This window comes from Accipiter gentilis, chromosome 10 (assembly GCF_929443795.1).
Source record: "Accipiter gentilis chromosome 10, bAccGen1.1, whole genome shotgun sequence".
Classification (NCBI taxonomy): Eukaryota; Metazoa; Chordata; class Aves; order Accipitriformes; family Accipitridae; genus Astur; species Astur gentilis.
In genome coordinates this window covers 3,151,979-3,177,958 of record NC_064889.1, presented here as the reverse complement: position 1 = coordinate 3,177,958, position 25,980 = coordinate 3,151,979, and the positions used below count along the sequence as shown (strand labels likewise).

Sequence of the window (25,980 nt, the reverse complement as noted above, 5' to 3'; positions counted from 1 at the left end):
GTTATTTTAAAGGCTAACAAAAATATTCTTCCCTTCACTTTTTAAAGCTGGAATCATACTCATATGCAGTCAGATGGGAAATCAAGTGACTGGGATTAATCCTCCCAAAGTTGTGATTATTCTCAGGTGGCAGCCTATATACTTCTACAGAACACACTGGATTCTTCCAGTAGAATCAGAAGAAAATTTAATCAATTAGATACTCAGCACTATCAAAATATCAATCCCTGGATCAGAGAACTCAAGAACAGTTCATATTAAGGATCATGCTAAAATCAGTAGTTAGCCTACTTTACTAAAAACCAGCCAACCTATGAAAACTATGCAAGCATCCTTTACACCATCTGAATCACAACTGTCAAGTGATGATAGAGCTGCTATTTGTGTTCTCCTCTCATGGTATGATGGACTTCCCCAAAAGCTACCTGATGCTGATGAATATCTAAATAAGCCATCACAAAAAAAAAAAAAAAAAAATTAAATTGTTTTAATTCCAAGACACATACATTTCATGCTGGATTTTTAATTTTCATTATTTCCATATTTCAGGCTAACCGATTCAGGCTATCAGAAAAATGAACACTTCACAAGGTGTCTTTAGAAATTTAAGGTAAAACCATAATAAAAAGGTTAATGCCATTGCGTATCACGCAGGAAGAGCCAGGCTCTGTACCTGTTCAGTGTCCTGCCCCTTCTCCATGTAATAGAGCTTGTAGTTCTGGATTTCTCCATTGCCAGACAACGGCGTTTCCCAGGTGACAGTAACGGAGGTGGGCGAACTGGCGTACGCTCGGATATTTGGTGCTGGGCCAGGAAGCTGAACTGAAATGGAAGCATGAAACTCTGCTAGTCACCAAGCTTAACCATTAACATTTTTAGGAGCTAATTGTTTTAGCATCAACTTTCACTATTGATTAACTCCAGTTAAAAGATGGGCATTTTTTTCCACATTTCAGCATTTCACATGGATTCATTAGGGGGTGTAAAGGTGGGACCAAATTTCTGAAGGAGATCCGGCTCCCTGCGTCAGGTTCCTTTTGTCCTGAATGATCCTAACAAATGACAGACTTTGCATTTTCTTAAAGTATTCCTTTTTTCTCTTTCAGTTAATGACAATTTAAAAGTATTCCTCTTATAACAGAAAGTTTCGAGAATTTAACAAGGAATGTCTTCTCAGTTTCTTAATGGTGAGAATAAATCATATAATCACACCAACCTGGCAAATCATTTTGAAACTATGGTCTGCAAGTGCAACTTTTAAGAGTATCGACTTATTCTGGGAAAGGTAATGAATAGGGAAAACGAAACGAAACAAACCAAACAAAATCGATCCCAAAGTCAAGAAGACTCAAAATATTTACCGCTTACCCTCAGGCTGAGTTGCCACCTTCAGCGGTACTGAGCTCTCTCCGGGGCCATGCTTGTTCTGAGCCACAACCCGAAAGACATAAACTGTTTCTGGCATCAGGTTTTGGATCGTCACTTGTGTCTCTCCAGCACGACTTGTATTTTCAATGCGTTCCCTTTAGGAAACAAAAGGTTTGGGCACAGAAACAATTATTGATTAGTATGAGGATTTTTGAGGGGTAAATAAAGGAATAGTTGCAACTAAGACGTATCCCCTTTGAATATATCTAATGTGTTAATGATGTGGTTATTTATACTGCACTGACTACACGATAAAATGGTAATATGCCAAAATTGCTGGTGACAAACGGCTTCTAATTTTGTAACTTCTCTTTGAAGAAAAAATACGCACTGAAGTAAAAGAATAAATTATACTCGACATCACGAAATTCTAAGTAGTTTCTCTGTTATTCTCATAACAGCATGCGATAATTCATAGTGACATAGTTACCCTGCTCCAAAGTTAGAAGAAGAAAAATATTTAAGCGGCATACACAGTGTCTGGTGAGATTTAAGGCGTTTTTGTTAATATTGTGGGGCTGCTTTTTGCGTATTTTTCAAAGAAGCTGTTTTAATGTATTCTTCTACCTCCAAACTTTACTTAGTTCCTCCCTAATATTTAGATTTTTTAAAAACATCCACGGACTCCGACTCACATACGCCCAAGCAGACAGCCTTTACGCTATTACCACACAAGTAGCGGAGTCAACAAAAGGCAGCGTCTGCCCGTGTCTCCAGTGCTCTCATTCGGTCCGACGTGAGCAGAAACCGTCCCTCCGCAGGGGTTCACGCTCGTCTCACACACCGGGAATCGGGCCCGTGAGAAAGGCTTCTCTCAGACCGGTGCGAAGCCGCTCACCTCCAGCAACACCAAGGAGACAGCGCCGGGCTGCCGGACCCCCCCGGGTGTCTGCCAGCACCCAAAGAAAGCGCACGCTGGGTGGGAACGAGCATTTCTGTCAGGCTCAGCAAAGAGGCCAACATTTTGCAAGGTGAAAGCAGTAATCCGGCTGGGAGAATACACTTCGCGTATTGAGGCAACCGGGAGGATTACTGCCCTGTGTTTAGCGAACCTCCATCGCGACCCCCAGTCACGGGGAACCTGCGGCTTCAGCCCCGCGGAAGCACGGTCTTGCGCCGAGCATAGTTCGGGAAACTCGATCGGTTCTTATCAAGCTCGGGCTTGAGGGGAAGATTAAAAGATTAATCATCAACTAACTCCATTCTTTACTTCCAACACGTTGCTGTTGCCACGTGAACTTTCACAGAGCTACGTTTGGGCAATGACAGCTACGTACTGTCCTTCCTTGAAAAGAAGCTACCTCCTCCCTGTAAATACAAATAGAAACGCTATTACAAAAGAAGAAATCAAAAACTTCCCCACTGAGAAAATAAAGGGAAAATGTGACTGCTTTGAATTCTTTCCCTTTTGTCTACTAGACTTTGTTTAGCTCTACAGCAGAGGGCAGACAATTCTCATCCCGACGATTAGCTGCTATTAAATCATTTTTAATACAGAAGCCCAGGCAAAATTATTCCACAGTCTCTCCCCCCTTTCCTACCTTCCAGCCATTACGCTTTGGTTTGTATCACAGAAATATGATGCCAAAATCCCCATTCTTAATTTATTTCTTTTTAAATCAATTGGTACGGTTGATTTAGCATAACTTGGTTGAAAACATTTTGAAATCCCTGTTGATTTCTGCACTATTACACTATATCTATACAGAGGGAAACAATACGCTTACTGTAACTGAAGATCCATTTAAAACACATTTTCTAGAATATTCTCCTTCATGAAAGTTGAGCTAAAATGGTATTGCATAAACAGCTTTATTTCAGTTTTTTATTAATTTCCATCGTAAAATGAGCAGCATCATTATAGCACATTTGAATTAAAAATGTTTACAAAAGATTCTTCTTTTAATGTTTATAAAGTATTTTTTGCAAGAAAGAAGCTGACAGAGAAGTGAGACACACACTGAAGAAATCTCACACCCACCAGAGAATGTGACTGGGGAGGGGGGCAGGGAAAAAAGTAAATATTTTCTCTTACTAACTTTTCCAGTTATAGCTAGTGCAAAATGTTTGCTTGAAAACGCATTTTCAAATGGATAATTTTCTTTAAGACGTGTCTTAGATACAATCATGGTATTTGAAAACCCACACTAAGTGCCAACTGATTCACAGCTGTGTAATAACATTCATCTCCCATTGACATGCAAAATATATTGCATCTTCTGCCTCAAGTGTAAATGCACTCACTGATTTTATCCAGAAAAAAACCCAAACCCAAACATCAGCAGTCCAAGGTTATTATCTAAAATTACAAAAAAAAAAAAGTAATTCTTTTAATGGAAAGACAACGTTTATCAAAAAATAAATAGACACGTCAAAGTATTGCAGTTTTCAGTAATAACTAGGAACTGTGCCTTCCCTCGCAACAGTATGTTAAAAATATGTTGAGATTAATCTAATTAAGTGCTACATGAATCTCTCATTTATGCCCTTTCTTAGGGAGCCTTGAGCACCTTTTACGAGCTCTGATGTGTTTAGGTAGGCATAATAGGTAACAAAACAGATGGTCTATATGAATAACTGTATTACCCTACAGAACATTATGACTGTTCTAACTCATTCCAGTTTAATCCCCAACTAAAGAGCTTTGTAAACTGGACTTAAGGTTTAAAATAGCTATCAAGTACCTAAGGGAAAAAGCCTACAGTTCAAAACCAGAAACAAGCGTTAAACTGGAAACGTGAAATTTAAAGTTGCACTTACATATAAAAAACAACCTTCAGGGAATTATTAAGAAGTGAGTATCATGTGCCAGCCACGTCAACTGTAGAGCTGGCACTGAGCTCAGAGAGCCATTTTGACAGTGTGATTACTCACAATTAAACTCCATTTTCTGTGTTTGAAGCACACTACATTGAACTGTGGGTTTAATATTATTTTAGCATCTCACACATGTAATTTACCATCTTGTACCAGCAATGTGCTAGCTATTTCTTTTATTTTTGTCCAAATCTTGAAAGTTTGGAGTTGTTCTGCCCGAGTGCTTGTCCAAAGTTTCACAGAACCAAACCTCCTTTTGCCCCCCCCCCCCCAACACACTGGAATTTTCATACCCTTTTCAGGGGAACTGTCTTCAATTTGGAATACCTAATGCAAAGATGAAATAACCGTGTAACTATACAACCTATGAGGAAGACTAATCTCTATCTGATCAGATTATTTCAGTTCTTCTAGAGGTGTGACAATAAAGCCACGAGACACCCGCTTCATCCGTACGTAATTGCCTCAATCAAAGCCTCTGATACTATCAAGCCAACATGAAGACATGCCACCAGCTGGTGACACCCTGTAGCCAGTGAAACAAGCAGAAACAAGCTGTCTTCACAGCTGATTTCCAGGCTTTGAAACACTCCTCTTCCATGGCCAGTTTCAGTTTCTCTGTTAAGAGAGTAACCCCCAAGTCCTACAGATCTTTATTGTCACTCACGCCTCCTCAGCAGACACTACGTACTGTTAAACCCAACTTTAATCATTTCACAAGTGATGAAAGCACTTTTTGCTGGAATTCCTTGTTTGCTGCCGCTTCCAAATCGTCTGTCGCATTCAACTTAGGGGCCAACATTGTTCTGCAAGCAGACACTGAGTTTAAAATTGAAGTAGGTAATTTCTCTGGGGGCAGGGGCAGAAGGCACCTCTTGGCAGCTGAAGCAGTTGGTGGCGTAAAGCAGAGACGGGGCACAGAAGAGCCTTTTGCAGGAGTGCCCCGTGATTAAGGGGTGGGAAATCACGTTCTAGTTGTCTTGCAGTCCTCTAAGTAAGTTCAAGGGGCATAGTTAAGGAACACCTTACCATGTTTCTGTGTGTACCTCCTTGCACTGAACAGATAAAAATAAAGGGAACGTAAATAGCGGTGGTTGAGGCAGCTGATAACCTCAGGAACCGCACGCCTCATACACTACAGAGAGATTTAAGCACTCCTATGATTCACAGTATGAAGATGACTCTCTACAGCCCTTTAAAGATGGTTTAGAGATGTCAGAACATCTAAGCTAACCCATTCCACGTTATACAAATTTTTTTCATTTTTTTCACAAGCCTGATTTAAAAGGTGAATAAATCGAATACCTAGTCTGTTCACTGCTCAAATACAAGTGAGGAAGAGACAACACTTAGGTTACTAAAAGGATCCAGCAATGCATGCAATGAAAACGGTACATGTAGGCAAAAACATAATAGTATGAGGGGATGATACATATGCACTTAAACCACAGCAAAGATATATGATCATGTATAATTCAGGGACTACAAAGCAATCATTTAAGCTAAGGAAGAAAGGAGGGTTGCACATGCAAGCTTGACTTTAAAATTTTCTGATTTCTACCTGCTTAGGTGTTTGTGACATGCTCATCTGTTTTTTTATCCACTAACCAACCAATGTTTCCACAAGACCCAACCAACTGGTCAAAAAGTACCACGTAACATCAAAACGGTAAACAGAACTTTTTTTCTTTCTTTTTAAACTTTATTGTTCTCATTCTCTAAATCCAGGCTGAAAGGCAGGATTTCACAGTATTTTCATACCAGTCTGTGAAATGTGTGATACCAACTGTCTTTATGAGGCATAACAAAAAAGCAAAAACAAAACCAACAAAATTCCAAAAAAGCAAAGGAGGGGTAAAGTTGAGAAAATAGTATGTGCTAATAAAAAAAAGCTTTCAGAGCCTACTCTCAACCCTGATCCAGAAGGATGCTTCAGCAAACAAAGTTCTCATTGAAGTCGATGAAACCACCTGCTTGCACATAAGGACCAGCTTAAGTACTTTGCTGTGTAAACTTTCTGTGGACTACATTAACTCAAGCCTGGAGGGTTGCTGTGCAAGAACTGGAAACAGCAGTTTCTGCAGGTTATCCTGTAATTTCCTCAGTTATGCACCACAAATTATGAGATTCCTCTTACCCTTTGTTCTGCGCATGCTTTTAGCTCAAGAGAAATATCTTCTAGATTTCTATAGTCTTCTATGTAGTGGAAGGGGATGCATTTTGTTTCCTCAAAAGCAGTACAGGGAAAGGCACGAAGCCATCTCCAGCAAATTACTTCCTAAAAACCCAGCTGGTAGAGCGGTTACAACCAGGAACATGAAGGACTAGAGGCAAGAAGCAAGAATGGCTGGCCAGATCCCACCTGTTATCCACTTAAAACATCTCCAGTAAGAATGAATATTACCAAAGTAAGGAATTAGTAGAAAAACAACAGTTCTGAGGCAAAGAAAATGTTACTAATTGCCTCAATTATTCGTCATGAGCCTGGACAAGATGTCTATCTACAGAATTAAGAAAGAGTGGCAATTCACCATAAATAGCAGCACTTTTTTTTTATATTCTCTTCAAATGACTTTGAGCCTCATGCTCCAGTCAGTAAGTAGACAGATAATTTTCTCTTGAGTAATAAATCTGATAAGCAAGATAATTTGCAATTAATTAAGCATTGCTCAAAATGATTGTTAGCTCTAACTTCTTCAAACTTATCACAACAATTTGAAACTGTAATTCCGAGCAGTAGATCCCATCAGGAATTAAAATGGGTAGCTTGAACTAAACCATTGGGATAACAGGTCAAAACCTCATGGGTGTTTCACATACATGAAACTTCTATTTACAGGGATTACTAGGAGAGAATCAACATTTAACCAACACCTACCACATGGTTCTCTCTAGAATCAGACTACATTTACAAGGTTTGAAAGCACGAAGTGACTGCTCACTCTCAGTAGCACACGGTTTATCTGCAGAACGTTTCTGTGCCCGCTGTGGACAGCATTTATAGCAGTGTCAGTGTTCCTGAAGAGGTGTTACAGTCTATGCTTGCCCTTGGTTTCTAAGCAGTCTGCTAAAAGCAGGTAGCAACTGTTTGCAGTCAAACACATGCACAAGCATTGCTCCTAAGAATAAGTATATGCAGTAACGAAGCAAATAAAAATGCACTTCCTCTAATCAGGGTGCAGGAGGGAAGGGGACACAACCCCTCGGACTCCACAGCCTCTAAGACTTTGAGCATGGAAGAGTTAAAGTTCATAGTGCTTCTAAGCAAAGCTAGCATGAAGAAGAGTCATGAAAGAGCACGACCCGTTTTACACGTCGAGATCTTTACCTGTTTATACCTTCCTTCGTGTAGAAGATTGAATAGGTGAGGTTGTCTCCTTGAGGGTCTGATACAGGCGTCCGCCACGTCAGTCTGATGAAGCGAGTGGAGACGAGGGTGGCCACGACGTCCCGCGGGGCTGAAGGCAATGGTCCTGTTGTAGCTGGTGCTAGATGGTCATTAGTGGCACTGGTCAGTGAAGTGGGAGGTAATGTTGGGATGGCAACATCTTGTCATGTGCAAACATTGGGGAATATGAAGGGCAAACATCACCACGGTTTAAAAAAAGAAAACAGAAAAAAAACACAAAAGAAATAAACAAAACCACGATGGGAAACAAAAGAAAATGAACACACACAAAAAAGGCCATTAAACTGAAGGCTGACATGCAGGCAAAGGTAACTACTGGAAACTAATGGGAAATATTAAAGGACACATCACTGTCGAGCAAGCAGACCAAATCTCCATTGTAATGGAAGTGGCAAGGGAAAGGGAAGGGTGAAAACTGAGGATAAAATATGACCTCAGAAGAGGACGTACCAGCGGCAAACAATATTTTCATTTCTTTGTAAACCAGATGTAATACCAAATGTTTACCAATAAAAAAACCCCCGACTTGCATTATTTATTCAAAAATACATCCAGACCCAATTTTCTACTTTATTTAATTAACATGCAGAATTAATATATACTATTCTCAATCAAAAAAAAAAAAAAAAAAAGACAGACAAATACACAAAATTCATTTAAGAAGTGCAAACTCATCCAGGTTGTGCAATTAAACACTGAAGTCAAGTCACAAGGCAACTGCTTTCTGAACTGGTTGGGTTCTACTACTGCCAACGGTTAAGATGTGGTGACAAACTTGGTATGGCAGTGGAAATACAGAGTTTTTCTTAACCTTCGCTAAGGTCACTGTTTTCTTTCCATCAACTCTTTTTCTCCCTCTCATAACATATATTACATCATTTTACAAAGTTACTAACAAGCATAAACAACTCTTGCTTCATATTATACGAAGGCTTTGCAAACTTTTTTTGTGGTAAGTCATGTACGTCTTCCTGTATTACTACTTTAAAGCTAGGATAAATCTCTGGGATTATTGCATTAAAAGGTTGGCAAGTTAACAGCACAGGCTGTAACGTACAAATAGCTGTTCTCCAAATCCTATTAAAGCAATCCATCCAGTAAATCTAACAGTAATATTCTGAGCAGCTGGACCCCAATTACCACAGAGTATTACAGGAAGCACAATTAGTAACAAAACCCTAAAGCTCAGGATATCCTGAATTCTTCTGGATTCTTAACTATTTACCAAGCTTCAGCCACCCGATGACATTTTCCACAAGGGACTCTGTGCTGCCAAATACATTTATTCACTTATTAATTACAGACACTAACTAAAATGGCTCCAGTTTTCCCCAGAAAGAAGTTCAGGACTAGCACAGCTTTTATTGAGAGCTGCAGCATCTCCACCTAACATACTACCAGAACACGTGGACTTGTGCCTTGACAGACAAGGACAAAACTGCACACAAAAACCCCGACTAAACCAGAAAACGTTATCTGAACAACCAAACCTTCAGGCAGACACACCGCGAACGCCTCAGCTGCACTGAAGTTTATCATCAACAACAACCTAATTTAAAATTCTAAAAAACCCTTTGTCAACCAAAGCATCATGTTATATGTAGGTCTTGAATTGGCAGAACTCTCATTTTTTCCTTTCTATTTCTTAGGCAACTACTGACAATGGTGGAAGAACAAACCACTTACTCTTACCAGATTTGCCCGACGTAATACGAGTACGTGGGCAGAACTGAGACACTTCATTGTTTCACATGAAACACTACTGAACACACCACCACAAAGACAAGGGTGTACTTCTGGGGACCCACGGCCACCACGACAGAGGCCCAGCTCCACGGGGACACTGGCAATGTGCCCTCTCCCTTCCCATGTGCCGGCGTGCCTGTTACTGCTCCATCGCATCTTCCACCTTTCCCGAAGCTCTCATTCATGTTTTATCTCCTCTCTCGGATATTGCCCATTCTGTCAACTGGGAAAGTTTCACTCCCCCAACAACTGCTGGTGTAAATACAATCACCGATTTAATTACATTTCAATTACATGTTCCTTCTTGCCTTCATACTAAAATTGAGACTTTTTATTTCAATACCTGTGTCTTTACAGGACTCTGCAAGACTCCCAGCACCAGGAACATACATTTTTTGGTACTGAAAATACATATCACAAAAAGACAAGTACTCAAGAATATCTTCCTAATTATCCCTGCCACACTGTAAGAGCCACAGATCACAATTAAGGATTCTCCAGCAAGCCCCTCCCGATCAATAGACTATACCATTAATTTCACACTCAGTGCAAAATCTAAACTGTTTTTATGTTCCCATAATTAGATTTCTTACAGAAATGCACCAAGTTTTTAGCTCTTCTGGGCTCAGACAGGGCTCCTATGCCCCCAAGGATAACCGTGTTACTGCAGACTACTCAGTACAGCATACTTCATTACGCAGCTTCACCCCTTGTTCAATGGTACAGCACCACATACCAAGGAGCAACAGCAGCATCTCAGGGCAGAAAAGGTTCCGGCTAAAGTTATCAGCACTTACAGTTACTGCTAAAACCTTACTCCAACCTACAACGTCACCATTCCTCAAAGCAGTAAACACTGAAGTGTCTTGCGGACAACTTGACACCAGTGCCGGATAACCCAGCAGGAGAGATGCTCTTCTACATTTGCTATTTGTAAATAAGGAAGATCTGTTCAGAGATTTGATAGTCAATGGCACCCTTAGCTGAAATGATCCTCAGATGGTAAAATTTAAGATCCTGAGGAAACCGAGGAAGGCATCTGGCATAATCAAGACATTGAACTACAGGAGAAGAAACTTGAGCGTGGTCACAGGACACGTGTAATCCCATGGATGGGCTGCCCTCAGGGGCAACTTAGATCAAGAGAGCTTTGATCTTCAAAGACAAACCACTCACAAACTCAGAACAATCCATTTTCCTCCACGCAAGAAAACAGATGGGCATGGCAAGAAGGCAGCTTGGCTGAACAGAGAACTCCTGGCCCAGCTTAAACACAGAAAGTGTAAAGGAAGCAGAACCAGAGACCAAGATGGCTAACCAAAGGAAACAGAGTCACACCATCCAGGCATGCAGAGGTGGAATTAGGAAAGCCAAATCTGAATTGGACAGGGGGATGGTGGGGCGCGGGGGGAGAGTCCCAGCGTCACAGTGAATGGGGTGAAAACTAAGCGGCAGCCCAGGAAACGAGTGGCGTTACCCAGGGCTTGATTTCTGGGCCAGAGAGGGGTTTGTATCATCAGTGACCTGGATGATGGGACAGAGAGCATCTGTACCAGGTCTGCAGGTTACACCAGACTGGTAGGAGCAGCAAATAACGTTGGCAGAAAGAGACCTGACAGAGTGGAGAAGTGGGCTGGAGGGAACCTCAGAGCTCACCACTGAAAAATGCCCTGCATCGCGGTCAGGGAATCTTCCCAACTATCATCTCTCTGCTCCTAAACAACAATTAGAGTGCCAATTCAGTATCACGTTTATGGTCCTGGTTACATCAGCCAGCTTTCTCCCACATTTAAATTTCAGCCCATGCTAACAGTTCCCTTGGACTGGAGACTTACTCACTGAACCTACCTTTACTCCTTCCACATCATGTTGCCACTGAGGAACAAGGTACAGCACTCTGCAAAAACCTCCTTGGTGCCTGTAGTTTTCAGCCTCCTTCCCAGAGCGCCTGCTTGATTGACTCCGATTTAATTTCAAATTTCACTTTACACTTCAGTTGAATATTTTCCTCTTGCAGAGAGCTTTAATTTCCTACCCTTCTATTAGCTAATTACATTAATAATATTATTTAAAACCATGAAACAGTTTGAGGAATAATCTGTAGGGAAGCTGTTATAAAAACAAACTTGTGTTTTACAGCTGCATAGCCAAATGCCTTCTGAAGTAGCATCTTCTGAACCATTCTGGTGAACTCTTTGATTGATTGCTTCACACATTTATTTAAACTACTTAACATACGAAGCGCCTCCATTTTTTAAAAAGAACGAACAACACATCCAGCACAACAGGCAGTTGCTACTTTAGTTGTTCATTTTAACTCTAGGAAGACTGCAGGAGTTTAATTTCTCCTGTATGAACTTACAAAGAACAAAACGCCAAAGAACAGTATCAGACCACCATTCTCTAGTACAGCAGTTGTCTTTTTAGAGCTGGGAGACCCGTTCACGCTCAAATTGCAAACCATGTTATTTTCCATCACCTTACATTAATACTTGGTTTCTCTTACGTGTCTTGGTAATACTGTAGGTAATTGGTAGGGTGATCTGCTTCAAATTACATGCTCTTGACACAAAGGATGCTTTTTTAAAAAAAATAATTAAATTGAAACAAAATGCTGGAATTTCTTTAAGGAAAATTATTCCCCTGATAAATTTTTAAAATTCGTCTGCTTAATCTAAAACACATCACACATACTCATGTATTTGTCTTCCTATGTAATGAAAAAGATCCATCTTTTACTTAAGTGATCCGCACACAGTGCTCGAAGAACCTGCAGGCATCAAGATGAAGAGTCTGGGAGAGCTGCCAAGATTTCCTAGATGAACAGAAACCCAGTTTTATCCTCACGCCAAGACTCAAAACCAGAAATATTCCTTCTGACAGCATTATAGGTAGATTGGTCAAGCACAACAAAAAACTAGTGGCATCAGAAAAATAAACTGAACCAAATAAAAGCACAAAGGACTTGTAAATCGTACAGGTAAGCAATGAATAGGCATGAAAACTCACCCACTGAAAGCTGCAATTAAATATCAGCTTGGTAGCAATTTGGTACTGTTGATAGCTGTGGAACGTATTTAGAAGACTAGGTTATTTCCTTTCCTTCTTCCCCCATTCTTCCTCAAAATGCCTCGAGTGCCATTACAAACTGATTTGTACACAGCCGTGTGAGCAGAATGCTCAGCAGTGCCGAGCTGTGTTAATGAGTAATTACACTAAAATTAGTTTTAATGCCAATAAGGGAGCAGCTTTATTACTTCAAGCTTTTAAGCATGGTGTAACAAGTAACATGCAAAACAACTCTGTTCTTTCTAACATATATTTCGTCACTTTTAAAAAAAGTAACTATACTCTGGAAAATTCTTTGCAGGCCTATTCCTACACAGTTTCACATTAACCTCATTTAAAAAAAGTAAAATAAGCATATTCAGCAAGTGACACGTTAAGAACACGGAAAAAGAACGACGTTGCATGCCAGACTTATATACAACAGATTTATCTTTTCAACCACTGCTGATACATCAGTTTTTCTGAGCTTGTGTTTTTCTAAGGGATCAAGAAAAAGTCCTTGTTCAATTGGCATCACACAAAGGCTGTACAGTCGAGATATAGCACGTTGTCTTGAATAGCATTTGAAAGAAATCATTCAGCGAAACAGCTGACATAAAATGAATCACTCCTTAAACAGCGGCTCCACTGCACTCAGGGGCTGAGAGGGGGAGACCGAGGTTAAATAAATGTTGCTAAAAGGATACATTAGAACTGTCGCAATACAATTTAAATTCTGGATCAATAGACAAGGAAAGTCACTTGATTTATCTGTCTGCATCTAACGAAGTTGAAAGCTAACAAAAATAAGTTTAAAAAAAAGCAAAATATTTCAAGCAGTCCTTTTTCTGCTTCACAGAGTAATTTTTCTAATGCTTGTGTAGTAACCTAGGCAACAGAAGGATGTCTAAACTACTGAACAAATACAGGTAACGTTCGACTACTGAAGCCCACTCAATGCAGGACACCCAGCAATCCACCAACAGGGTGAGGTAGGCAGGAAAATGAGAAAGTAGAGTTTTCCTAGCCTTCCACTAAAAACAGTTTTTACCTGGGGTACGTATACTTCATACAGGATTCCAACAAGTAGCGTTGTGCATTTGTGCTGCCCAGGTGCAACACCAAGACTCGCAGCTAAGACAGCCGTAGCACAAAGCTCACTGACTCGGTGTCAGAGAAAATTCCTTCTCTCTGTCTCTCTCTCTCCAGACCCATGTTTTGCAAACCATAAGGTTCCCAGCTCGTTTTGCTGTGCAGAATGAAGACGCGGGGATACACATCTGGATTGCTCATTTCTCAAATCCCTTCTGTCAAGCTGCTCCTTTCGAGGGTTTCTTCTGGGCCGACATCACCTACTGCCACTATTTTATCCCAAGGTTCTGGGGAGCATGTGAATACCCACAAGGAGTTGGACTCAAACAAACAAATAACCATCAGCGAGTTCTACAACTTGAATCCTTCACTGGCAAAAGCACAATGTTTAATTTTACCAACATTAGGCTGGTAAAGTCTAAAAGGCAAAGGCTACGGATGCCTATCAGTTTGCTACACTAACGTGGTACCCAGCTTTTAATCATGTACGAAAAATGACCCCCACTGCTATTAGCGTAATTCACTGCGGTGAGATGACGAACGATTTGAATGTGTGTCTGTGGTGCTATTCTATCATCATCATTTCAGGATGCTGATGTGATCTTTTAAAAACAACTCTGTCAAACATGCCACACCTGAAAACTAGTAATTGAAATGCTCTACTTGTTAGCTAATTATTAGAAATATTTTCCACGTTGTTCAGCCTCTCTGATTTAGATTTCCTTTTTCCTCCTTTTCTCCTCCTGCGGCACATTACTGGCATATTCACAGCTTCCTCCTGCTTTGGGCAATAACATTCCAATTAGACCATTGGATATACTACACAAAGGAAAGGCGGAATAGGAATGTTATCTGCTTCAGCTTTGCCGCTGTTATCTGAATGACCTGGGACGAGTCCAATTCCCTCTGCTACCTCGTATGTATAACGAGTAAGCCACTGCTACAACCTACCTCACGAAGGTAGTATTGAGACGTACGAAATTAAGTTGTATGAACACTTTAAGAACTAGTTACTGGCCATATCTGAACTATTCTTGGCCATATTCAACTGCTCACAAAGTCACAGTTACAGTGCCTGTCAAATGAGAGCATCACGGATTTCTGAACCGTGGTTGAGGCTGCATCTACAACGGAAGGCAGCAGGAGAGGCACCGGAGGGTGAACCAGCTGCTTCTGAGAGCCCAGCACCCACGACCTATGGATTCCATAGGTTTCACTTTGGACTAGCTCTTACCCTGAACAGCCGACAGGGGCCAGAGTGCATCTTCCAGTTCAGTTTCATTCTAAAGACATCGAGATCCAAGACCACTCTGAGATGCAATTCAACGGGTGAGCAGCAGGCATGAGTGGCAATTTCACGAGTGCTCTCCTGATGGAAATGGAAACTTTCACGTAGATGCACCCTCAGAGGAGACGGATAATGCAGCAAGTGGAGAAAAAGACAGACCTGGCCAATGGGAATCAGTTATGGGGACAACCGAGGAACCTGGGGCATTAGAGAGTGGTTAATATATACTATTGCAGAAGAAAAGTCCTCTTTATAAGGACTTTAGAGGGGATATTATAGCTTTTAAATGCAAATAAATCTTTGATTTCATCAACAGATACCTACAACAACTAAGAATAGCAAATTCGTATTTTGCCAAAAAAAGCTGTTGGAAAAAACATGACCTAGGACATTCAGATCTCTAAGGACCTTTAATATTTATCTGTATACCATAAGAAAAAAATGCATCTGAGGTACCAATACATTAATTTTGACTTGGGGTATTCAGATAAAACTGTTTACTCAAAAAGGAATATTTTTCACATAAATTGCTATTTAACTGATTCTGGAAAGGTAATCAAGACTTTCAAACATTTTTCTTTCTTTTACCTAATGCACCATTTTCCTAAATTTGAGCTTTAGTGTATGATATCATTCTTCCTGCTTCAGAACAGAAGGATTCAACTTTGATCAAGAAGCTATGATACTTCAAAGCGTCATAGTAAAAAACCATTGATTTTCTTCTGACACTTTCCCTCATAGTATTAAAAAAACCCAGCAGTAATTGGTTGCAGTGTAATAAGCATGAAATAAAGTTAGTAAGTCCACGCTACACAACTATCCTTTAAAATTTTACTTCCTCTCCTATTTTTTTTCCCCTGTGTTTTTACTCGTATCAAATTGTCGTCCTTCTTCAAATGCTTAATTCATAAATTTATGACAGAAGGGACATCATCTTGTTATTCCTAGTAGTTCCCTGCAGGAAACCATAATCAAAGAAAAACACGTTAACTGGCCCTAATAAGTTCTTGTAGGACAAATAGCCACAATGCTGAAATCGGTACTTCATCTCAATAGATCAGTTGTAATAACTGAATTACTTCCTTCCCTTGGAAAAACTAATTAAAAGAAATCTATCAGACTCCTATTCTTCTACTAAGAGGTGCTTTCATGCAAAACTGAAAAAGTGAATAAGCAGACATGGAAAGAAGAGTGTATTAAACTAATTTCTGCTGTGTATAATGAACATACTTTTCCTGAATATCCTGGATTTTATAACGACAACCACCAGCACCTCCATTTACCTGGTGCAAGACACAGATCTATGTCTGCTTGACATGACCGTAAAAAGACAACAAAATTTAATATTTCAGAGAAAATTCAAAATTGTATCAATAGTCGTATACAAAATTGCACTCCATGAGATAACTTAAACTGCAGAACTTTGTGTGATTTTGCTATATAAGGAAATTTGTCAGAAAAAGAAAACACACAAAAACGTTCAGACCAACACCTACAAGAAAGCACAACTGTGGCCAGCTGGACATAAAGCCTACTAACCTTGAAATTACTTCTAGAATTAAAATTGCACAACCCATTCAGAAATGCAAAGCACATCCGCTGAGGAACTGACCCCCATAAAAGCTGCCTCATGCCTGCACGACTGTGTAACAGTGGTGTATTACCGATCAGGGACAACGGGCTCAGAAATTAAAAAGTACAGAGTTTTTACGGTTTATATTGCAGTGCCTTATACATTACTTGCTGTGATTAACTGAAAATCCATTAGTAGTGCTCACCGCTGTATAGAAAAGACATTTGGTACCCAAACAGACAGAAAAATAGTAGAATCTTTGATAATGGTATTTTTCCAGTAACTTTTTTTTCTTTCTTTCTTCTTTTTAAACATGTTCACATGGCAACAGTATATTAGTGTCTCGTTTCACCACTCCACCTGGCCAAAGAAACCTCCAAGTTGCCAGCAATTTTCAACCCTGGGCATTTTTCTCTATGTGCTTATATACTGGTCTTATTAAAGCCAACGCTTTTAACTTCTGTAGCATTTTAACTACTTTTGACTATAATACACAATCAATGACTGATGGCAAAACAAGGCAACATTGTCTGGAGTTTGTCTGCTGGACCGGAGAGATTCCCCTCTCCCACGTGCCCCTTGCACGTCGGAGAACTGTCTGTACTTACATATATACAAACATAAAGCTCTGCACTGGCTTTAAGGCACAGACCCCAAAGCCAATTTGCCTCGTTAGTGCAGAAAAAAAGAGGATGCAGCTTTCCATGCAGGCTACAAGAGAGCTGAAGGTACTGAAGGGGTATGACAGGCACCAGAACTGCTTCAACAGAGGTGGCACAACTACAGACTTTCCCCTTGGGATATAAAGAGCCATTTAGATGGTCTCCGCTGCCCACGAAACCGTTGCCTGGAACAAGGACGAGTTGAAGTGAGCTACCCAAGGGGACGCAGACAACATCAAGCGCTGTGGGTGCAGCTGGAGGATGGAGCCAGGCTAAGAGGAGCACCCAGCTCCCACCAGAGCAACTCCCACTCCTGCCTTGGGAGGGGGGTATTGACCGACCTGAACCCATGGGGAAACCATTTCAAGGAGTTCCACCTGGACTTAATTATCCGCTTCTTTTCAGTACTATAAACCTTCTTGCTGCTTTATCATCCTGAATCAAGTAACTACTTTTTCACAAAAGTATTTCCCTAGATCATCTCAGAGAAGGAAGAGGACTGAGGACGAGAACCTGACACAGCTCTCTGAATCAACTTTGTCTCTAGCAGACTTCAAAAACCAAACGCAATCCCCCATCCCGAGGAAAAGACCCTCCCCCCCCCCAAAAGCATTAAATGAAATTGAGATGCTTGCCTACTTATTTCTCTATGCTGACATTTTCTGCCTAAAGCAGGCAGGCAAAATGCCTTTTTTTTTTTTTTTTTTAAATTTTAAATTGCCTTAGCTTAATTTACATTACCACTGGGAATGAGAACCGTTATTTACTCTTCACTCCATGCATATTACTTGCAAAAAGCCCACCAAAAATACATAACAAGCAAATTCCTAAACACTCCTCACTGATTATGATTTTTAAGCATCCATTTGGTTCTATATTCTAATGTAAAATGGACACTGATGGGCACTGAATAGATTGTGACTATATAAATATACTGATAAACACGTTCTGACCATAAGCTTGTTTTTCAAAGGAAGTCATAAAATCCATTCTGATAAAGAACACTCCTCCCATTTTCATTTCATGATTAAATGCTTTGGTGTAGAGGAAACAATTTGATTTTTTCCTGTCTCATAAAACAACCACTAAAAAGGCGTGACAGACCTTATTGACGCATTACACACAGCAGTGAGGCCGCAGAGGAAGGCAGCCTCTCCTATGGACCTAAGCAGGAGCGCCCCAGTTCAGATCAGATAGCAGTGTTTCAGGGGAGGATGTAAAGAAAAAAAGCCCCGCGTGCATTTGGATCATGAGACTCACACTATAAAAAAGAAGGAAAAAAGCCAAACATATCTCTACCTGTCCCTGAGGAGTTTAAAGCTAACTACTTTTAAACAGGTTTTGTTATTGGAAAAGAATTCAAACCGTAACTACATATTACAAAATGATGGACATAACAACCTTAAAATGCTGTAGTGAATTTCTTTTTTTTTTTTTTTTTTTAAATGGCCACTCCTTGAAAAAAGAGAGTCAAAACCCCTAAAAACCCCACACATATAGAACCCAAGGCAGTAAAAATGCATGTAAACGCACCAAAAGAACCCTGTACAGGTTGTCCTCTTAATGTAAATATTCATAAGTTGAACTCTTATGCAGGATAAAAATCTCTCCAGAACAGCAGAGCCTGCAACAATATGTTGTAATTTGACTTTAATAATAACAGGAGAGCAATAATTTTATTTCAAAAGCAAACGTGCTACATTTGAGCAAAGCTCTTTATGGATAGCTACTAATAAAAATATCGTGTATTTTTGGAAAGTGTTGGTTCTTACAGGATGTGGAGCCATTTGCATAGTTGAAGAGTTAGGCAAGATTGCTCCCTCAGTCTAAAGTTTCACTGGGACTCTGCCAATAACTCATTTTATCACCTTGAGCAAATCACTTCACCGTGCCTTCATTTCCAATCTCACCGTTTGTGGTTTTTGCAGCGTTTCTCAGTTTTCACCCACTGTTTGTGTACCCGAGGTAACACGGCCACGCACGCTGTCAATTCTGTAAACGCTACAAATAATTAACATTAACAATTTCAACCAGCCAGGTTTAGGATTAAATCACTGCTTTGATTGCAGAGCAGTACCAATACACGGGCAGCGTGACCAAACCACACTACTGGACTATTTAAGGATGTATTTTCAAAGAAACACCACAGGGTAATTGCTCCCTTTCTCTCTTTTCTCAGTAACAGCCTAAACTGAAATAAATAACCCACCCTCAAGCTGCAGTTGTTCATCTACCAGGTGCAATTCCTGCCACTGTTCAATGCTGCTTCTTAGAGATAACTTTGATAACCCTTGATTTTAAACTGGAATATTTTATTTAAATGACCATAACACTCCTCAGAGTTTCCTCAGGATAAAATGTGCATCTTCTCATTTAGGATATCTGCAGCTGATGTGTGTCAATCCAGAGGTGGCTACAGCACACACAGCATTTCTCTGAATGGTGGCCTACGTGGTCTTCTCTGAGAAATAACTGGGAAGTGAAAGAATTTCCCTCAGTTTGGGATCTGCTGACACTTCAAGCAGCTCCACAGCGACTGTGGCAAGTTCAAGTTGCAACAGATGAGACTGAACGAGTTGTTTGTATGTCAAAATTGTACTCATTTCTGCCAATGTCTTTATCAAACATCTACTTATTTAACTACTTGTTTGTTTTACATACCTAGTGTACTCTATTTTCATTCATTTAGGTTGATATGTACAGTTTTAAAATTTTTTTTAAGGGAGAGAAGATACCAAGCAAACCCCACCTTTCATCTTTTAGCCTATAACTGTGTATAGAGCAATACAATTAGATGTGGTATTGGGTTTTTATATTAATTTTGACTGGACTTCTCTGTTGAAGACCGTATGTATCTGCTCCTTCCTTACCACTTACAGGCTACCTCAGACCCACTGTTTTTATAGAAACTAGATGAGGTATCAGGATGTTTTGGCAGTCATATAAAGGACACAAAACCCAATCTTATGAACTCTTAAGATTTTTTAAAGAGCCAGGTAATGTTCTTTTGCTTCTTCATATTTCTAATTCTAACAGAAATAGTACACCCCAGCAGCGTTTTACAAAATGTACCTTCTTTCACTAGCTCAGAAGCGTGGGAATTTGGTATGCACATCACAGCACACGAGAATGTGAGGTTATTTCCCAAACGTACATGATGGAGTCTATAGCAACAGATGCAACATTTTAAACGTGGATTACTCTGGTCATTGACCACTGTTAAAAAGTCTGGACCAAGGAGATTAAAAAGCAGTTATATGTAAAATGGTGCTGAAAAAGAGAAGAGAGGACACTGACTCTAGTCCCAAGGTGAAATGTCCATTGCTGAGACACAGTAGCCCCTATTAGCTCTGTGACTTGGGCTCAGAAAAGCAGACCCACGTACAACTTTCGTCTTTCTCCTTATTTCCCTTTAGCACCTTCAGTAATAATGTGTCACAGGAAAACCATGCAGAATCCATTTGTCTTTTAAAGACTTTGGCTCCACAATTAGTAGTTTCTTTGGGGGTGGGTGGAAGAGAGGCAGTAGGAGAGGGGAAACAATCAAGAAAATAAGAAAAGAACACACCAGGATATTTCTAATGCAGTGAGAACAGTGACAATTTGCAGTTAGTTTCAATACTGAAATTAGGCGAATTTGAATGCACATTACTAAAAATGAGGTTTAGACTTATTTATTTATTAGATTTGATTTTCTTATGGTATAAAATCCATAAACCTATTTAGGTTAGCTTGTCAAGACTGCTGGAAAAATACTTGACATCAGAAGTAAAAGAATGTTCTCCTCAATTCAGATATTCAATTGTACGAATCCTATTACATATGCAACCAAACTGTAAACCAATCCTTCTTTTTCTCCAAATGGCATTCAGCTGTCTCTGACATTACTGTATAATTTAGCAACTTTGAAATATAAGCAACCAATTAAGACCATATCCACATGCTTGTTCCCCCCTCTGGTGCGAGACTGACAAAATCTGATCTTTTCCTTTACAACATGAGGCTAGGATCAATTACAAATTAAGGCTACTTCTGTCAATCTTCACAATCCTGTTTATGAATAATAAAGGCAGAGGAAATGCCTTTGGTAGTCATGAGAGGTATCAAGCTAAAGCTAATCCAGCCACTATATTCTTCATCTAAACAAGAAACAAAAAACCCCACTAAAAACAAACACCCATCATGATACAATAAATGTATCCCATACAGTTGATGTTCCTCACCCCTATTATTTTTATTTTCACCTATAACTAGAAGCCATATATAGGCAGAGGAACAATCAACCATCACTTAACAACTGTAGCTGGTCACACTGAACGTACTTGCATTTGCTCAATACCGTTTCAGAGCCGCAAAGCTTTGGTTCCTGCTAATAACCATTGCCGACATTACATTATCTAGTAAGGCAGCAGCCAAGCTGCCAGAAACAACAATTATATAAAATATAAGAGGATAAACAGCAAATTAAATTGGTGGATTTGGTAAGTGATATTACAGTAAGTGTGTTTGCTTTTAGTAGCCTTTCTAGTGGCAAAGAGACTTTTACTGGACCGAGAAACTCCATTGGGAATTCAGGATAACCCAGAAGAGAGGATATAAAACAGGGACTCAAAGCCTTCAAGCCTGTTTCACAGTTGTCATACAGTGTATACACATCCTAGTTCACTCCACTTTTGCTGTGGTACAATAAATATAGAATAAATACAGGTGAAGGATAGAAAACCTGTATTAATGTGTGTTGAATGTTTCTCAAAATACCTCAAAGCTTTTTGCTCCTACACATCCTTCCCCTTTCTCCACCTAACATTCCTTACTTATTGTTCCTCTTTACAATATGACATATAATTTCTTTAAACACAAGTACCTTTCAACCATTAATTTTACTCATGAAAACCAAGATTAAACAGGTGACACAGTCCAAGTGTTTCAAAGCATAACTGCGTAAGTAGCAATCTCTGTAACCCTTATTTGTGCTGAGCAGACTTCAGTTTAAGTCATGGTGCACACAATCTGGTATGATTACCTTCATGAGGTTTCAAATTTCTTTGCCAAGCCAACTGTAAATACAGTCATAAAACAAGAAATGAAAACTAATAAGCACAATCAAAGCATCCTATAAATTTTGTTATGCCTTCCTGCAATTCACCGCGCACTGGCAAACATTAATCTATTACTAATTTAATCTAAATTAGAGCAATTTATTTAAAGCGCATGCCAACTTTAAACACAAATAGCGTATTGAACGCAGAATATGAGAACTGTTTAGCTCCCAATTTCATGAAGTTAAAATTCAAGAAGTTTGAGATCTAGTGTGGTTTACTTTAATCAGTTTGACTTCTCAATAAGACTATATATAAACAGGGGCCATAAAGAGGGAATAAAGGCCATTTTTTAAACAGGGATTGAGTCAAGAAATGAAACTAACTGAATTAAAACAGCTTTCTGGCAATTTTGAACATACATGCAGCCATGAGAAACAAATGCTGACTTTCATTGAGGAATAATAGCTAGGTAATGTAAATTAAAATCAAAAGTAAATGAAAAAAAAGTCTTTCAGCATTAAAGGGGAGAACATACTGTTATGTTTACAGAAAATTAGCAATGAGTGTACACAGCCAGTAACAAAATATTCTCAGAGTTTGGCTTTGGTTTTACAAAACCCTGTTTGAATTCAGTTTGCGATTTCAGATGCTGTTTATGTTCCTAAACCACAACTTTCAAAATGAGACTTACAAGCTGTTCATCTGTCATTCCTATGAAGCCATTTTGATATTATAAGACAGTGATTGAGGCAGCAAGTTTGGAAAAGCTTTCGCCTACGTAATACGAGCACTGTCATTATTTTTTCAAAACTTCATTATGCCATCAGTATTGAGGTCATATTTGTTCCATTTGTTGCTTTTAAAGTTGTTTGCAGAATTGTAGTATAGTATCTACAGCATCCTAGAACTCTTTCTTTTAAAAAGACGAGTACTTATGCATGCTGTATGAATACCGTGTTTTAATATGGCAACTGGTTGCTTACATTAAACAAAGTCTTAAGTCTGCCGAGTGAAGAAAATGTGGATATATGTTGATATATGACAGACAGAAGTGGGGAGATTTCTCAAAGGGAGAGGAAATTCCCCTGCTAGTCTTGTCTCTAAAGATACTCACTGCAGTGGATTTTCCATCCTCCTACTTTTGGACCTTCTCCCCATGAGACCAGATGGGATCTCTCACATCCCACCAGGTTTTCAGTCCTAGCAGAGTTGAGTGCCCTTTGCACAGACCTGCTGTCAGGTTCATTACTATTTCCTGCTCCCCTGAGATCCATGATTCATTTCTTTCAAGTACTTTTTCCTTTTTACAGAAAATTTGAATTCTTGGCTGCAAGGGTTTGCAGCCTTATTATTCAGTTTTACTCTACACATAATTTCTTCTCTGGTGGACCCTAAGACTTCTGAAAGCCACTCACGTAAACCACAGGGACCTCTTCCAATTTTCCTTGCATTAAGACACACAAAATTGCGTAAGACAGAAAGAACACAAAGACACTTCAGTTTGAGTGAAGAAATAGAGCAGTCTTCAAGAGGAATACCCAGAGTCCTTCTCTTTTAGTCAATAAACTTTTTTTCATCTTGCTCTGACATTTCATCCACAATACCCTGCATATTTTTCAAGGACTTCTATAGTCTCCAGGAATTCCATAGATTGAGAAAATATTTGCTATATTACCTTGACAACAACACTAAATGTTCTTGACTCATAGTATGCGGCTGCATACAAAATACTCTTAAAAAATTACCTCTATAAGATGTGAGAGAGCATGAGAAGTTACATTTGATATCTGTGAAATCATCCAAAATAGGTCCTGAAGTAACATGCGAGTTGTCTGTCTCTGGGCTTGAACCAGACACGGATAGAAGTTAAATTTATGTAAATTTTTACATATGGAAAATACCCAAAAGTGCAACAAAGTTTTTCAAATCAGAGCACAGGCTTGTTAGTGCCAACTTTTGGATTTCTTTCAGTAGAAGCCAAAATTTGTCAAAAAAGAACTTATATTTGCCTCCTACAACAGAATAATGGAACTTACAGATATGGAAAACAGAGTATTTCATACATCTTGATTTAAATAAGGCTTTTGACATTGCCTCGCATGACATTTCAAAAGCAAGCAAAGATCTTGCAGATAAGGCTACTACAAAAGTGGATTCATAACTGGCTGAAAAATCACAAGCAGAATAGTTCTCAGTGCTTTAGTGTCAGAAGGAAAGGTGATATTGAACTGGGGTAGACAGGAGGGGATGCTCAGTTCCATATGACTCAATATATTTTTTTAAGAATCCAGATAGAGCAGAGAAAAGGCTCGTTAAGGTTTAAACAAATGCAAAGTCAGGAGGGCTGCAAGCGCACCAAAGGGCACATTTAGAATTTCAGAGCATGTTGTCAAAGTGGAGAAACAGCCTGAAAAAAGCAAAGGTTTGACACTCCACAAGTTAAGCGAAAAAGGTCCGAGGTTTGACTAAGAAGTGGGAAATCCAACTATAGCTAGGATTTTTTTTGATTGGAGCCAGTTTAGAGGAGCTGAAATAGCTTCTAAGAGTGGATTCTGATTCTGATCCACTGAAACCTCCGAGTCTGTGTCAGCCTGAAGTAACCACAAACAACCGAATACCACTTGCAGTATAGAAATGCCAGTTTTTCAGCACAATCTTAGCTGAAATGTGTTGACTCTATAAAACTTTGATCAGACTTCTGATGTTCTCCACCTTGCTGCGGGTCAGGGAAGCTCCAGGAATCCTGTCCACCTCATTTCACTGCTATCAGGCTTGTGATAGCTCATGGCCAAACTCTGGCAGAGAAGTATCAACATAAAGCAAAATTATTCACGCAGCAATGGTCCTGGACAGAATTAAATTACACAAAGAAAGCACCAATTTATATCAGTAAGTGATGTCTTTAAAACTCTCTCAGAATTAGGATTCACCTAATGCAATTCAGTGGAGGAATTAATATCATACAGTGCAACTGAAGTCATGTTATACTTTAATCAAATCTGGTTTGTATTGTCAAACTGCCACCAATACCAGACATCTATGTTTCTCCTAAGGAGATCAGCAGGGAAATACATACCACAAAATTGTCATAATTTGACTTTAAGACTATTACATTAAGACTATACACAAAGAGATAAATGGGGTCCATTCATACCTCTCAGACTGAGTCTTTCTGAATCGTACAATACTACTAGTTAGGAGGGATCTCAGGAGCTCATCTGTGCAAACTCTCACTTGAGCAGAGCCACCTTTGACCACGTTGCTCAGGGCCTTGTCTAGGTGTGTCTTGAGGATCTCCAAGAACAGAGATTTCACGGCCTCCCTGGGCAACCTGCTCCAACTGCAACTACCCTCACTGTGAGGCTGTTTTCTCTTATCTGATCGGAAATTCCCTTTTTGTAGTCTTTTACTGTTACCTCCATCTGCCCTATGCCCTCCATCAGCTGGTTGAGCGGTAAGACTTTAGGCTTCCACTCATAAGGATTAATCAAACTCATTTCTCTCAGACTCATAGTATATATCAGTACATCACATGCTCCAGCTCCCTAATTATCTTGGTAGGTCTCCAGTGGGGCTCCACTATGCCAATGTCTTTCTTGTGTTGGGAAGCTTAAAACTGTCCTAATATGGTTTTACAAGTGCCAAGCAGGGGGAAACAATTACATCCCTTGACCGCCTGCCTATCCCACCAAGTCCTTTTCTGCAAAGCTGCTTTCTTTGGTGGCAGCCAGCCTCCGCCACTGCATGGAGTCACTCTGGCCCCGATGCGGGACTGCACATTTGCTAGTGGTGAACTCTGAGGTTCCCTCCAGCCCACTTCACTCTGTCAGGTCTCTTTCTGCCAACGTATTTGCTGCTCCTACCAGTCTGGTGTA

At 39.8% G+C, this 25,980-nt stretch overlaps 1 protein-coding gene across 8 annotated transcripts in view; it reads right to left on the bottom strand.

Annotated features, from left to right (window-relative positions):
* The window catches only part of NEO1 (neogenin 1), a 221,419-nt gene that overhangs the window by 45,719 nt on the left and 149,720 nt on the right, over window positions 1-25,980 (bottom strand). For 4 of the 8 annotated variants that reach the window (XM_049812368.1, XM_049812362.1, XM_049812363.1 and 1 more), the window contains exons 8-10: window positions 7,574-7,793; window positions 1,369-1,523; window positions 674-822 (exon numbers count right to left, since the gene is read on the bottom strand). In XM_049812368.1, the coding sequence (XP_049668325.1) occupies window positions 674-822; window positions 1,369-1,523; window positions 7,574-7,793 (524 nt within the window). The remainder of the gene's footprint in view (window positions 1-673; window positions 823-1,368; window positions 1,524-7,573; window positions 7,794-25,980) is intronic. The other 4 variants (XM_049812369.1, XM_049812365.1, XM_049812366.1 and 1 more) reach the window with 1 other exon arrangement.